This window comes from Populus euphratica, unplaced genomic scaffold (genome assembly GCF_000495115.2).
Source record: "Populus euphratica unplaced genomic scaffold, PopEup_1.0 scaffold1414.1, whole genome shotgun sequence".
Classification (NCBI taxonomy): domain Eukaryota; kingdom Viridiplantae; phylum Streptophyta; class Magnoliopsida; order Malpighiales; family Salicaceae; genus Populus; species Populus euphratica.
The window spans coordinates 1503-15057 of record NW_011501263.1 but is presented as its reverse complement, the minus strand read 5'-3'; the positions used below and the strand labels follow the sequence as shown (position 1 = coordinate 15057).

Below are 13555 nucleotides of genomic sequence, written 5' to 3'. Positions count from 1 at the left end.
ATTTCTGTACTTGGAATAAGACATCAACTCTTTAATCGTGTCAGCAGTTAGAGAAAACCATTTAGAACTTGGAAAATTTTATTAAGAGCCTACATATTAGAATTTAGAGGCAATTAAGAGGTTCATCTACTACTTGTTGAGTTTACTTACAATAACATTTATCATGCTACAATTGAAATGACTCCCTACGAGATCTTGTATGGAAGGAAATCGTGAATCTCGTTTTATTGAGAGAAAGTGGGTGATAGAAGGCTAATTGAATTAGAATTAGTACAAATTACTTTGAAAAAGACAAGAATTATAAATAATAGGATAAAAATACTTTAAGATAGATAGAAGAGTTATGCAAATAATATAAAGATGCCTCTTGAATTTAATATAAGGGATAAAATATTTTTAAAGTGTTGCTCGTTGATATTGGATAAAAAAAAATGATGCCAAGATACATTGAACTTTTGAGGTTGTAAAAAGGATTTAACTGGTAGCTTAGATTACGTACTCCTGGTGGGTTTGAGTATTCCTAAAAAGATATATAATTCATTTATTTTTAAAACATATGTCCGTTAATTATCTATGATCGCGACTCTCAAATCGTTAGCCTTTAAAAGCTTGTTTTAGATTTCGTAGTCATAAGATGCTTTTTTTTTCCCTCCTCGGTGGGGTATTTTTTTTGTCGTTTTTGCAACTGCTTCATGTCTTTGAAGATAGAATTATTTCTCCACCTGACCAATTTGGCTTCCATCTAGGTGTCTTGTTAATTTATCTGGGTTTTTTGTTTCAAGTGACAACTGATTTATGATTTTCTTGCAAATTGATGATAGCTTCCTTTAACAAGAAATATAATCAGATGTCTAGTCAAATATTATCTTTCATTTCTTTTTCTTTTTTCATTCTGTTTTCCACAGAAGAATAGTCAGATATTCTCTGAAGCAAGCTTTCTATACCTTCTCATTAAGTTTAACTTGAGCACAAGATTTTTTAATTAATTTCTTAAATGTTTAATTCCAAAATTAATGTTCAGAAAAGCAGAGTTATCAAACAAAAGTGTATATGGGTGTTTGTTAGGATAAGCAGGCCAACTGCATATCTACTGGAAAACACAAAGACAATTACAATGTCTAATATTAGACAAATTATAATACAGCTAAGTCTTCTTCTTCTTCTTCTTTTTTCAAAAAAAGAAACAACTGATGTGAAATCATTTATTTTCTCTCTGTTGCTAAGTGTTGTCATTTCCTTATTAAAATCACGATCACTCCAGATTGCAACATGTAATGTGAACGAAAGTGGGTTAAAAAACCAACCATGTTGAGCAAATTTCATTTAAGCCAAAACTGCGCAGTCTTGACGAATTTTCCCATTTCGACCGCTCTTGACACCGACGCGGCCCAACTTTGTCATGGCAGTGATAAAGGCTTGTCGGAAGGCCTGTGAGTCAGCGGCCCATTTAGTAACAGTTGGCTTGGACCTAGGGTCTGTGAATAGAACTTGATCTGAGGTGAAGAGGCCCATTCCTTGCACAAGGTTCTTGTAATACATGTTGTCAAAGGTTCTGGGAGTGTTTGGGTCCATGTTGATGGCTATTCTGGAGTCAACTTTTTTGGGGCACAGGGTTTGCAGTGTTTTTGCATATGTTCTGTTGAGTGTAGGGTCGATCGGACCTTTCCTGCTAAAACTATATATCCTTTTGGCAAATCTGCTACAATGAGAGAATCCAACCGTGTGTGCCGCTGATGGGTACCAAAAAAGAAAAAAAAATCATCAATGGATCCATCTTGAAACAATATAGTGCACATTTTTGAAGTTGCATATAATTAAAATTTTTAATATATTATTGGAGGTACATTATCAAAATTATGCAAAGAAAAATCAAGCTCAATGAAATTGTAAATTCATCTAAAGATACTCCTATCTTTCAAAAAAGAGAGAGAGAGAGCCTATAATATGCATCATTTCATTGTTGAAAAACCAATATGAGTATAAAAAGGTTGTTTGTGGGTTTGATTGATGATAGGAGCTCCATTGACAAAAAATAAATTAATTAATAAATGGCCTATCAAATGTGGCCATTGGAGATCCAATTTCAGGACCCACCTAGATAAGATGTCTGTGATGGGAGCACGTGAATTTAGGACAATTACGATGATTGTCATACCTGAGAGAGCAATCATGTCAGTTTGGCTGAGTCCGTTGGCAGCAAACATAGCAGTAAGCTGATTCAAAGAGAAAGTTGGCTGAGGCAGCTTCCCATTGACACTAGCAGCTGTTGAACTTAAACCATCCAATCGTCCCAATTCAACAGGATATGAAGGTCCACCAGACTGCATCAAGATCACATTTATAGCCCTTGAACATATCAGGAAAACAGAAGAAGAAGATCAAGAACATGATGGTCTGACCAGTGCGATAACATCTCTTGTTGCTATGGCAAGGATATCAGCACATGAGACCTTGTTTTTGCACCCGGGGGTGGCATCCACAGCTGCTTTCGCTTTGATCACAGTGTCAAATCCATCTCCAGCTAATGATAAATTATCAGAATGGTCCTTCTCCGCCTTGTTGGTTGCAGTGGAGGCCACTATGACTGAAGCATCACAACCCTGTACAAACAAAACATTAATCTTAAGCTAGAGAAAATGAATCAAGCAATGGGCTGTTTATTTGTATTCCACAAATATTACCTGAACAAAGCAATCATGGAAGAAAAGCCTGAGAGTTGCCGGAATCGTAACAAAAGTTTGTTTAATTTTGTTCTGAACTACACCCCTAACTATGCTTTCCACTTTGGGGCAACTGCTAGCATAATAATTTTGCCTAAGCTGTGCCCATGTGGTGTCAGGGAAGTGGCACAAACTGAGAGTGAGTGAAAGAACAAGTAAGAGATGGAACCGGGAAGCTGCCATTTTTGAAGATCAGAAGATTACTTAATCGAATTTGCTGATAGGAAAGAAGCTGCTAAATGCAGAGATTATATAGTAGGCTGGTATACAAGAGAGGTGTTCATAGTCTTACGAAGCCAGTTGGATTAGAATCTTTCTTGACAGCTGGGCGATGGCATTGTTTTAAATTTTTAATCATTGTAATGTTAAGTTTGAATGAAAATTTGATGTGGTCAGCTAATGGCTCTGTAGATTGGCCGCCTTTGTTTCTTTCGTATAACTATTTAACTGATCCCTTCCCTTAGTCCAAATGTTTGAGAGTCGAAAATTCAATGCCAACCAGAAGGATATTGATTAAATAAACAGGGTATAAATATTGTTAAATACAATTTGAAATCGAACTTGAAACATATACTTATATTGTATAAATATATTTGTAGAATATTTAGATTTTTTTATATAATATTGATATAAAATACATATATTTGTAGAATATTTATCATTTTATAATTTAACATATATTTATATACTTCAAATATATATATTAATTATTTTATTTTTTATTGATCGATAAATAATGAATATTCATTGAATATAATTAATAAATTTTTAAATTTTTAACTTGATAAATAGTAAATAGAATATAAACATGACATATAAGAAAGAAATGCCCTAGGACGTGGGCCAATTGACGGAGGAAAAACCTTGAGAAGGGGCATGGGATGACCAAAAGGGGATAGAACGTCGCACCCACGTTAAGGCTGCTTCTTGTGGGCTTCAGTGACTATAAATAGTAGTAGTATATGATTGAAAAATCAAGGTAATTATTAATCAACTTGAGGCCTGAATTTAATTTAATTTATGATCTCGAGTAACAAAAAGCAAACATGCTAGGTCTATTTTATATCAAAGTTTTTAGACCGGTTTGATTTAAAATCTGGATTCTAGATTTTAATCAAATTTTAATTAAATCAGTTAATTTTTTTAAAATTAAAACAATACTATTCTAGTAAAAAAAATAAGAGTTTAACATGTTATAACCAGATTTTTAACCCATTAAGTTTTTTTTTTAACTCAGCTTAATTTCAGCCCTGAATTGAACGGTTTCTGAATAGATCAGTGGGCTGGGCTAAGTGTCAAAGTACTGCCACGTCGATGTCACCAAAATGGGCCCATTAATTTCTCGAGAAAGGAACTTGATGTTTTTTCGTTTCTGGGGACACTTGGCAAAAGGTTACCACGTACGTTGAATTATTGGGTTGCCAAAGCGAACGAATATGCCTTGTAGGCAAATAAAACATGGAAATACCCGAAAAGAAAAGAAATTCGATCAGCTCACGTCGGATGCCATATAAAACGGCAACAAGGACAAGCACTGGGCTTGACTTTGAGTCCCATTGCTAATATAATATTATAATTTCCTCACAATTAATTTCTGCAAATTATATTATCAATCAAATCACGAATTAAAACCTGATCGAAAGAAAGAAAAATAAAAAAAATATGGAAAAGATGTCTATTGTCAACCTTGTCATTAACACGAGGGAAACAGTACTTCTGCCCTGCATCAATATAGCTAATTTCAAATGGGATTTCCTAAATTCTTTATTATATATTGCTAATTAGCTATATATAGCTAATTACCTTACGCACGTCATATGGCTGCATGATGGACTCAAATTTTTTTAGTGACTTTTCTAATTAAAACATGTGGTTACAGCTGCGATTGAGCTTTTTCTGAACAGTTGAAAGCCTCACCTTCTTGTCTGCTGTAGGGCAATATATATATACAGGACAATCTTTGTCGGGTCCAAAGTTACTCTAAAGGCAAAATTCTTGTCCCACCATGAATGAGGTAAAACAAGCTTGTATAATACCATGGGCGAAAATTGTTAATTTTTAATCTCTTTTATTGCTCATTATCAATTTGTCACTCATTTGTTTTTTTTTTATTTGGTTGATTAAAGTTTGATCAAATACACCTATTTTCTATCCAAACGGATTTATTACATGCAGAGGATTAATTTCAAAAACTCTTGTAATTTATGAACTTAATTGTATATATACCTTAATATTAGAGGACTAAAAAGCTTTCAAAAGAGGACTAGAATATCATCAAAATAAATTAGAGGGACTATAACAATTATTGAAAAAATTCAAGTACCAAAATAACCTTTGTAAAAATTTCATAGTCTTTTCCTACAATACGCAGTGGTTTGAGCAACAATAATTCAAATGAAAAAAAGGGGTAGATAATTAATGAAAGTTAAAATAGAAAGGGGAAATACCATCAAAACATTGTTCTCAATGTTTTCACGATTTTACTCTTCTAAAAAAAATTAAAAAAATAAAAAATCCTTAAAATTAATTATTAAGGGCATTAAAGTTTTTAACAATATTATTAGTTATTATAAAATTGATTGAGAATAAAATATTTTTTAATTTTAATAGCATAATAAAATGATTAAGAGGCTTTTGAAAATATAAAAATTTAAAACTAGTATTAAGAGGTATTTTTGTATTTACAAAATGAATTTTTTTTGTTATTATTAGGTCAACTGATAAGACATTTGGTATTTAACCTAAAATAAAAAAATAAAAAAATAAAAAGCATAATGAAACGATCAAAATTCTTTAAAAAAAATAAAAATTAGTGTCAAGAGACTTTTTCTCTTTTCCACCATGGTTTCTTTGTTATTATCAAGTCATTTTATAGGTAATTATGTATTTGAATTAAATAAAATAAAAAAATTATTAATATGTACTAAACACGCTTCAGCATGTAAAAGGTGCTCGTAACCTATAAGCGATGTGTGTAGCACTTTCTAATAGTCAAAATTTTTATTTTACCATGTCATTAAAAATGTCATCGTTCCGTCTTTCTTTAAAGCAACATGGAGGTCATTGGTGGCACAATTTTATCACCAGCAATGCTTTTTTTCTCTATCTTTTCTCTTTTCTTCTCTTGAAATTTATGTTAGTCATGCAAAATTTTATACTTTTCCTTTTATTTTTAAGGATTTCCTTTTCAATCCTTATTTTTTTTATTTTTAATTTTGATTCTTGACTTTTTGTCAATCCTTATTCTTTTGATTTTTAATTTTGATTCTTGACTTTTTATAAAACTTTGATTTGTTTTCAATTTCATCATTCAATCCCAATTTGAAGTATGGTTTTTTTCCAATTCAGTCCTTTTCTTTTGATTTTTTTATGTTGATCTTAAATTATTTTTTCTTTTTAATTTCACCTTTCAATAAAAAAATTATTTCTATTTCTTATTTTAGTTTTGATCCTCATTGTTTTTATTGTTGTTTTTCTCTTTTGTTAAATTGGTTTTTCTTTTTAATTTCACCTTTCAATAAAAAAATTATTTCTTATTTCTTATTTAGTTTTGATCCTCATTGTTTTTATTGTTGTTTTTCTCTTTTGTTAAATTGGTTTTTCTTTTTAATTTCATCTTTCAATCAAAGATGAAATTTATTTTATGTTTTGAATTTGATAGTCATTCTTTTAATTTATATTTTTTTAATCCTTTTGTAAAATTAACATTATTTATTTCATACTTCAACATTTGATTTATTGGAAATTGGGTTTAATGGTATAAATTGAAATTATTTATTTCATACTTCAACATTTGATTTATTAAAAATTGAATTTAATAATTTTTCTAGATAAAATGCTTCTAGTTTAATAACTCGGATTACAAGTTTGAAAAATTAACATCAGTTGACATTTATTTTTTTAATAGGCTTTGTAATTTTTTTTATATTATTTTCTATCATGTTATCTTGATCTTATCACTCAGATCATGAGTTTGGCAGGATGACTCAAGTTGACTCAACCCTAATTATTAAAGTTAAAGGTTTGTAATACTAACTTGAGTTGACTTAGGTTGATTTGTTAGGTCCTTTTTTTTACTCAATTTATTTCAACCTTTCATAATTAATGGACTATGAATTGAGATATATCATTATTCTTTTTTGAAAAAAATATTTTTTATTTAAGTTATCATGATTATTTTTTTAATTCAGTCCATTAGTTATCTGAAAAGTGTTTGTGACACCCAAATATTTTATAGGTAATTATGTATTTGAATTAAATAAAATAAAAAAATTGTTAATATGTACTAAACACGCTTCAGCATGTAAAAGGTGCTCGTAACCTATAAGCGATGTGTGTAGCACTTTCTAATAGTCAAAATTTTTATTTCACCATGTCATTAAAAATGTCATCGTTCCGTCTTTCTTTAAAGCAACATGGTGGTCATTGGTGGCACAATTTTATCACCAGCAATGCTTTTTTTCTCTATCTTTTCTCTTTTCTTCTCTTGAAATTTATGTTAGTCATGCAAAATTTTATACTTTTCCTTTTATTTTTAAGGATTTCCTTTTCAATCCTTATTTTTTTTATTTTTAATTTTGATTCTTGACTTTTTGTAAAACTTTGATTTGTTTTCAATTTCATCATTCAATCCCAATTTGAAGTATGGTTTTTTTCCAATTCAGTCCTTTTCTTTTGATTTTTTTATGTTGATCTTAAATTATTTTTTCTTTTTAATTTCACCTTTCAATAAAAAAATTATTTCTTATTTCTTATTTCAACCATTTCCTTACCCTTGGAGACTAACTCACCTTCTTTCTCACAAGGTTCAATAATGGGTTTTTTAATAACCTTACCACTGCGGAGAGTAGTGACTGATTTGACTTGATCTAGATGTTGGCTTCCGGAATTGCTTGTACTTGAATTGTATTGACCCTTGGGATTTTGCTGGGGTTGAGATGGAAACTTACCTTTCTCCTGAAAACTGAGAGCAGATGTGAACTTTGCAAGAGTATCTTTCAAATCAGCCATGGTTTGAGCATTTTGAGTGTTGATTGTCTCTTGCTTTTCAATGAATGCATGTAATGTTTCCTCAAGATTTCTTCTAGGAGGGGGAATATAAGGAGGTGCATATCCATGAGAATTTTGAAAATTATGTTGTGTTTGAAATGGTGGCTGTGAAGTTTGTGCATTATTGTTACCACTCTTCCAACTGAAATTTGGGTGATTTCTCCAACCAGGGTTGTATGTTTGTGAGTACGGGTTATGACTTGGTCTTTGGAAACTATTTAAAGCATTAGCTTGTTCATGGAGACATTCCTTAAAAGAAGGCAACGTGGGACAATCATTAGTTGAGTGTTCATTGGTTTCACAAATTTGACACACAATTTCTTGAACAGATTTTAATTGACCACTCTTTTTTAATTCTAGTGCCTCAACTTTTCTAGCTAAAGATGCAAATTTGGCTTGAAGGTTATGATCTTCCCTAAGGCTATACATGCCTCCATTAGATGTATGAGGTTGAGTTTTACCTGGTGCCTCACAAGTACCTGTGGTGTCCCAATTTTGAGCATTTTCAGCTAGCAAGTCTAAGTACTTCATTGCTTCATCAGGGTCTTTATTTTCAAAAGTTCCATTGCACATCAATTCCACCATTTGCCTATCTTTAGGTGTTAACCCTTCATAAAATTGTGAAACCAATCTCCATGTTTCAAAACCATGATGAGAACAGGTATTAAGCAAGTCTTTATATCTATCCCAACATTTATAAAATGTTTCTCCTGGTTTTTGAGTAAAAGTGGTGATTTGTCTTTTGAAAGAGTTTGTTCTATGAGAAGGGAAAAATTTCTTTAAAAACTGTTGTTGCATTTCATCCCAAGCATGAATGGATCCTGACCTAATATTTTGTAGCCATGTTTTAGCTTTATCTTTTAACGAAAAAGGAAAAGGCTTTAATCTGATGATGTTCTAATTCTAAGCCATGAAAAGTGGGTAAAAGTTGAATAATACCTGGCTTAAAATTAAAATGAGATGCATCAGGAGGAAAAACAATACATGATGGTGCACTTGTTCTTGTTGGATTCATATGATCTCTAAGTGTTCTAACACGATTATTCTCATTATGAATTGATTAATTATCTTCTTCGGCCATGTTTCTTGAAGAAAATGATGATTTTCTAGAAAGTCTACCACTTAATGTACGTGTCCAAACTCTCATGCAAATACAAAAGAAAAGAAAAGAAAAAAGAAAAAGAAAAAGAAAAAGAAACAACAATTAGAAAAACAAATAAAAGTGAAAATAAAATAAAATATTTAATTTATACAAGAACTTACCTCCCCGGCAACGGCGCCAAAAACTTGACACGATCAAAGAGTTGATGTCTTATCCCAAGTGCAGGAGTGTCAAAGTAAAATAACCCGGCAAGACCAGGGTCGAACCACAGGGAGGTGAATTATATAAATTACAAATAAAGAAAAAGATTTGAAGAGAATAATAACAAAAAAAGAGTTGAAGAAAGTTTTGGGATGTGATATTGATGTAAGGATTAAACAATAACAAAACATATGTCAAGGTTATAGGATTCACTAATGGTATTTCAAATAAATATAATATAAACTCTTTTTATTACTCAACTAGAAACCACACACAAAGGAGGTTCTAATCGGATGATTTCTCGTTATTAGCTCATTATAAATTACTAACATGATCATATTAATTATCTTATATAAGTAGTACCATACTTATAAATATCATCAAGCATTCATGTTGCTAGTTTATGTTAACAACAAATCAAGTTTCTATCATAATAACGATTTCGGCCGAAAACTATGAAAGATCAAGCATTTGATGTACCAAATATTATACAACACAAATCTAAATTAAACATTTAATAAGCAAGGTATTAAGAATTAGTAAGATAAAAAGATAAAACATGTTAATAACAATCTTTCTTGGATATAAACATTTAAAGCTCATGTTGAGTTTATATTATACCTATTCTAACACCATTAGAGAAACCTTTTCACCTTGACATAATTAACTTAGCTAAACATTAAGAAGGAGAAAAACACAAATAAACAATATAAGAACATAAACATAATATAAGCTAACTAAGTATAGGAAAGGAAATGAAAGAGCATAAACAAGAGATTACTATAGCATAAAAGAAAACTTGAACATTACAAAGATGTAGAGAGAAAGCAAGAAGATAACTTTGATATGAAAATTAATATATGACTAAATACATGGACAATGCCTCCTTTTATAGGCTAAGTTTCATAACTATTGATTGATTGAAGAATTGGTGGGCATCCATTGATTTGGTGGCTGGTTTTTGACATTAATGGCTGCTGTTTTTTTGATATTGTGGGCTGATTTTTGATATTGTTGGCTGGCCAAAACGTCATTGCTCACATCAGAATTATAGCCAAATGAATTGTGGAAGCTGTGGGCAATTGTCTCAGCTTTCCATAAAAAAAAAAACCAGAGCTCATTTGGACTTCTAGAACTCAAGATATGAGCCAAAAACCGAATAGTGCTTGAGCTGCAGGACAGCTTCTGACATCTTCGTTGTTGCTAAGATTTGGGCTTGAAAACGGAAGAAATGAGTCTTTGACTTCATATGAAAGTTGTAGGTCTATGTCTTACCTTTCCATCGATGTAAAATGGACCTAAATCTGATATCTACAGCTCCAGATATGATCAAATTACTGAACGGTGTTCGAGTTTGGAATGCACCAGCAACACTTTGCTAAGTTTGGCCTTCTTTTTATCCTTTCAATTTCAATCCTTAAACTCATCAATCAATCCTTTTATTTATGTGATAGACCTGCATTTAGGATGAATATTTACCATGAATTAAAGGTATATTATATTTTTAGACTTGCTAATATAAAACATGCTTTTGTTAGGGAATTTAATGATACTTTAGGTGCAATATGATGACATAAATCCTTAATGAGAATGCACTTTTAAGTACTAATCACACCCCCCAACCAGCTTATTACTAGTCCCTAGTAATCAAAGCATTAAAATAGAAAAACAATTTGCAAATACCACAAAGCAAGGCATTCATCATTTAACTTCTATTAATCTATCCAGATAAACAAACTCTCATTAAATTTATATATATGCTTAATACCTCTTAAACAAGATATTAGTAAACCTTCTTTCGGTGCTCAATAAATCAAAACATAGTTATGGAACTTTTCATGGAAGAAAACAAAATTTTTGTTCTAATGTTTAAGGTTAACTTCTTCGGGTTGGGATTGTTATCTTTTTTTTTTCTTTTTTCTTTTTTTTTGAAAGCAAGAATTTATAGCACAATGTATCCTGAACCCATGTAACGAGCTTTCGGCTAATGACTCCCAGACCAGTTGGTCTTAGGGTATCAAGTGTTGAGACACCCCTATGAGCTTAGTAACTCGGGTTGCAAATACTAATATGTAGATAGTGCAGTGTTTGATTCCCTTAAGCTTTCTCCTTAACCCATGTAACAAGCACTGGGCCAATAACTCCCAAGTCAGTTGACTTTAGGGTACTAGGTGTTCAAACACCCCTTCGGGCTTATTTGCTTAAGTCAAGGAGGCTACGAAACCAAACTTATCTACTTTGTTTTTTTTTTTTTGTTTTTTTTTTTGCATATTATATACTATCCCTTTCCCTTAGTTGTTACCTTTAACAAAAGAACACAAATAATGTAATAATCCAATGTGCAACCCACAATCATATGTTCGAGTGTGTGTGTGAAAATGAAGGTTTAGAAATACTTGTTAGATGAGCATATAAACAGAATCTATAGATAACGATCCAAGAGTTTGTAAACCTGAATATTTCAAGAAGTATTATAATAGACCTTGTTAAGAAAGTTTACTAAGATGCGTCTCAAGAGTCACTAAAGTTCCTCCGTTACTCTGCCATCCTAGTAACAATAGTTTTTGCAAATGGTTTAAATAATAGAGAATACAGTTACTTAATAACAATTTTTTTTTTTTTTAATATCAACTACTACCCTCTCCCCCCAACCAAAACGAGACATTGTCCTCAATGTTCTAAGCAAAAAGATAGAGTGTAGAAGATATCACCTGAAACAGCGACTACTAACAACCCTGAAACACACTAAAAGAAATATAAGAAACAACAAAACATAAATATTATGCTATTAAAATCAAAATACACAATTTTTCACAAACTAAGGCTCAAATCCAATTTAAGCTTTTTACGGCGTTGCATGTTTGACCAATTGAGTTGACTCATGGAGGGATCAATTATAGGGATGAAAGATTGTAGTTGGTCAATCAATTGTTCAGCAGTAGCAGCAGAGATTATGATTTGTCGTGCCGAAGATGTTAGAAATTCCTGTTCCACAGCTTGATCAAGAAAAGACAACAAATTATCATAAAAACCATTAACATTTAACAAACCTATAGGTTTATGGTGAATGTGCAGTTGGGCTCAAGAGGAAATATGAAAGATCTCTTCCAATGTACCTTATGAAACTTTTAAAGATAAAGATCCTGATGAAGCAATGAAGTACTTCGACTTATTAGTTGAAAATACTCAAAATTAGGACACCGTAGGTACTTATGAGACATCGGGTAAAACTTAACCTCATACAACTTGTAGAGGTATGTATAACATTAGAGAAGATCATGACCTTTAAGCCAAGTTTGTATTTTTAGCTAGAAAAGTTAAGGTACTAGAATTAAAAAAGAGTGGTCAATTAAAATTTATTCAAGACATTGTGTGTCAACCAATAATTATCCAGGAACACTCAACCAATAATTATCCAACTTTGTCTTCTTTTAGGGAATGCCTTTATGAACAAACTCATGTTTTAAATAGTTTCCAAAGGCCCAATCACAACCCATATTCGAAATCACCCAAATTTTAGTTGGAAGAGTGAGAATAACAATGCACAAACTTCACAACCACCGTTTCAAGCACACCACAATTTCCAAAATTCTCATGGATATGCACCTCGTTATGCTCAACCTCTTAGAAAAAATCATGAGAAAACATTGCATTCATTCATTAAAAACTAAAAGACAATCAATACTCAACTTGCTCAAAGCATGACAGATTTTAAAGATATTCTTGCAAAATTAACATATGCTCTCAGTTTCCAAGAGAAAGGTAAGTTTTCATCTCAACCATAACATAATCTCAAGGGGCAATACAATGCAAATGCAAGTAGTTTTGTAAGCCAACACTTGGATAAAGTCAAATTAGTTGTCACTCTTCACGGTGGTAAGGTTATTGAAAAACCCACTCTTGAACCTTGTGAGAAAGATGATGAGTCAATCTTTGAGAGCAAGAAAGGGGTTGAATCTAAATATTATAAAGAAAAGACTGATTCCTCGTCAGCACTTCCATTTCCTCATGCCATGACAAAAAAAAATCAATCACAACTCTAAAATCTTTAAAACTTTCAAATAGGTAAGGATTAGGATTAGTATATCTTTGCTGAATGCTATTAAACAGGTTTCTTTTTATGCTAAATTTTTTAAAGAACTATGCACTGTGAAGAGAAAACTGAATGTGAAAAAAAAGAGTCTTTTTAGCCTAGCAAGTAAGTGTCATTCTTCAGAATAATAATGCTTTGAAATATAAAGATCCTGGTTGTCCTCTAATTTCTTGCTTTATTAGAGAACATAATATTAAAAAAGCCTTACTTGATCTTGGAGTGAGTGTGAATTTAGTTCCATATTTGGTTTTTCAAAGTCTTAATTTAGGTGAGTTAAAACCAACTTTCATAATTCTCTTACTTTCTGATAGATTTGTAAAAGTGCCTAGAGGAATACTTGAAGATGTGTAGTACAAGTTGATAAATTCATTTATCTTGTGGATTTTATTG

General features: G+C 31.4%; 1 protein-coding gene across 1 annotated transcript; it reads right to left on the bottom strand.

The window, feature by feature from the left end:
* Positions 1-1287: 1287 nt before the first annotated feature.
* Positions 1288-3027, bottom strand: LOC105117568 (peroxidase 73-like). Its single transcript, XM_011015291.1, has 4 exons — positions 2682-3027; positions 2400-2600; positions 2156-2321; positions 1288-1730 (listed from the first exon to the last, which is right to left on the bottom strand). The coding sequence occupies exons 1-4, from the start codon at positions 2901-2903 to the stop codon at positions 1324-1326; spliced, it is 996 nt and encodes a 331-aa protein (XP_011013593.1). The 5' UTR covers positions 2904-3027; the 3' UTR covers positions 1288-1323.
* Between the last annotated feature and the right edge of the window lie 10528 nt (positions 3028-13555).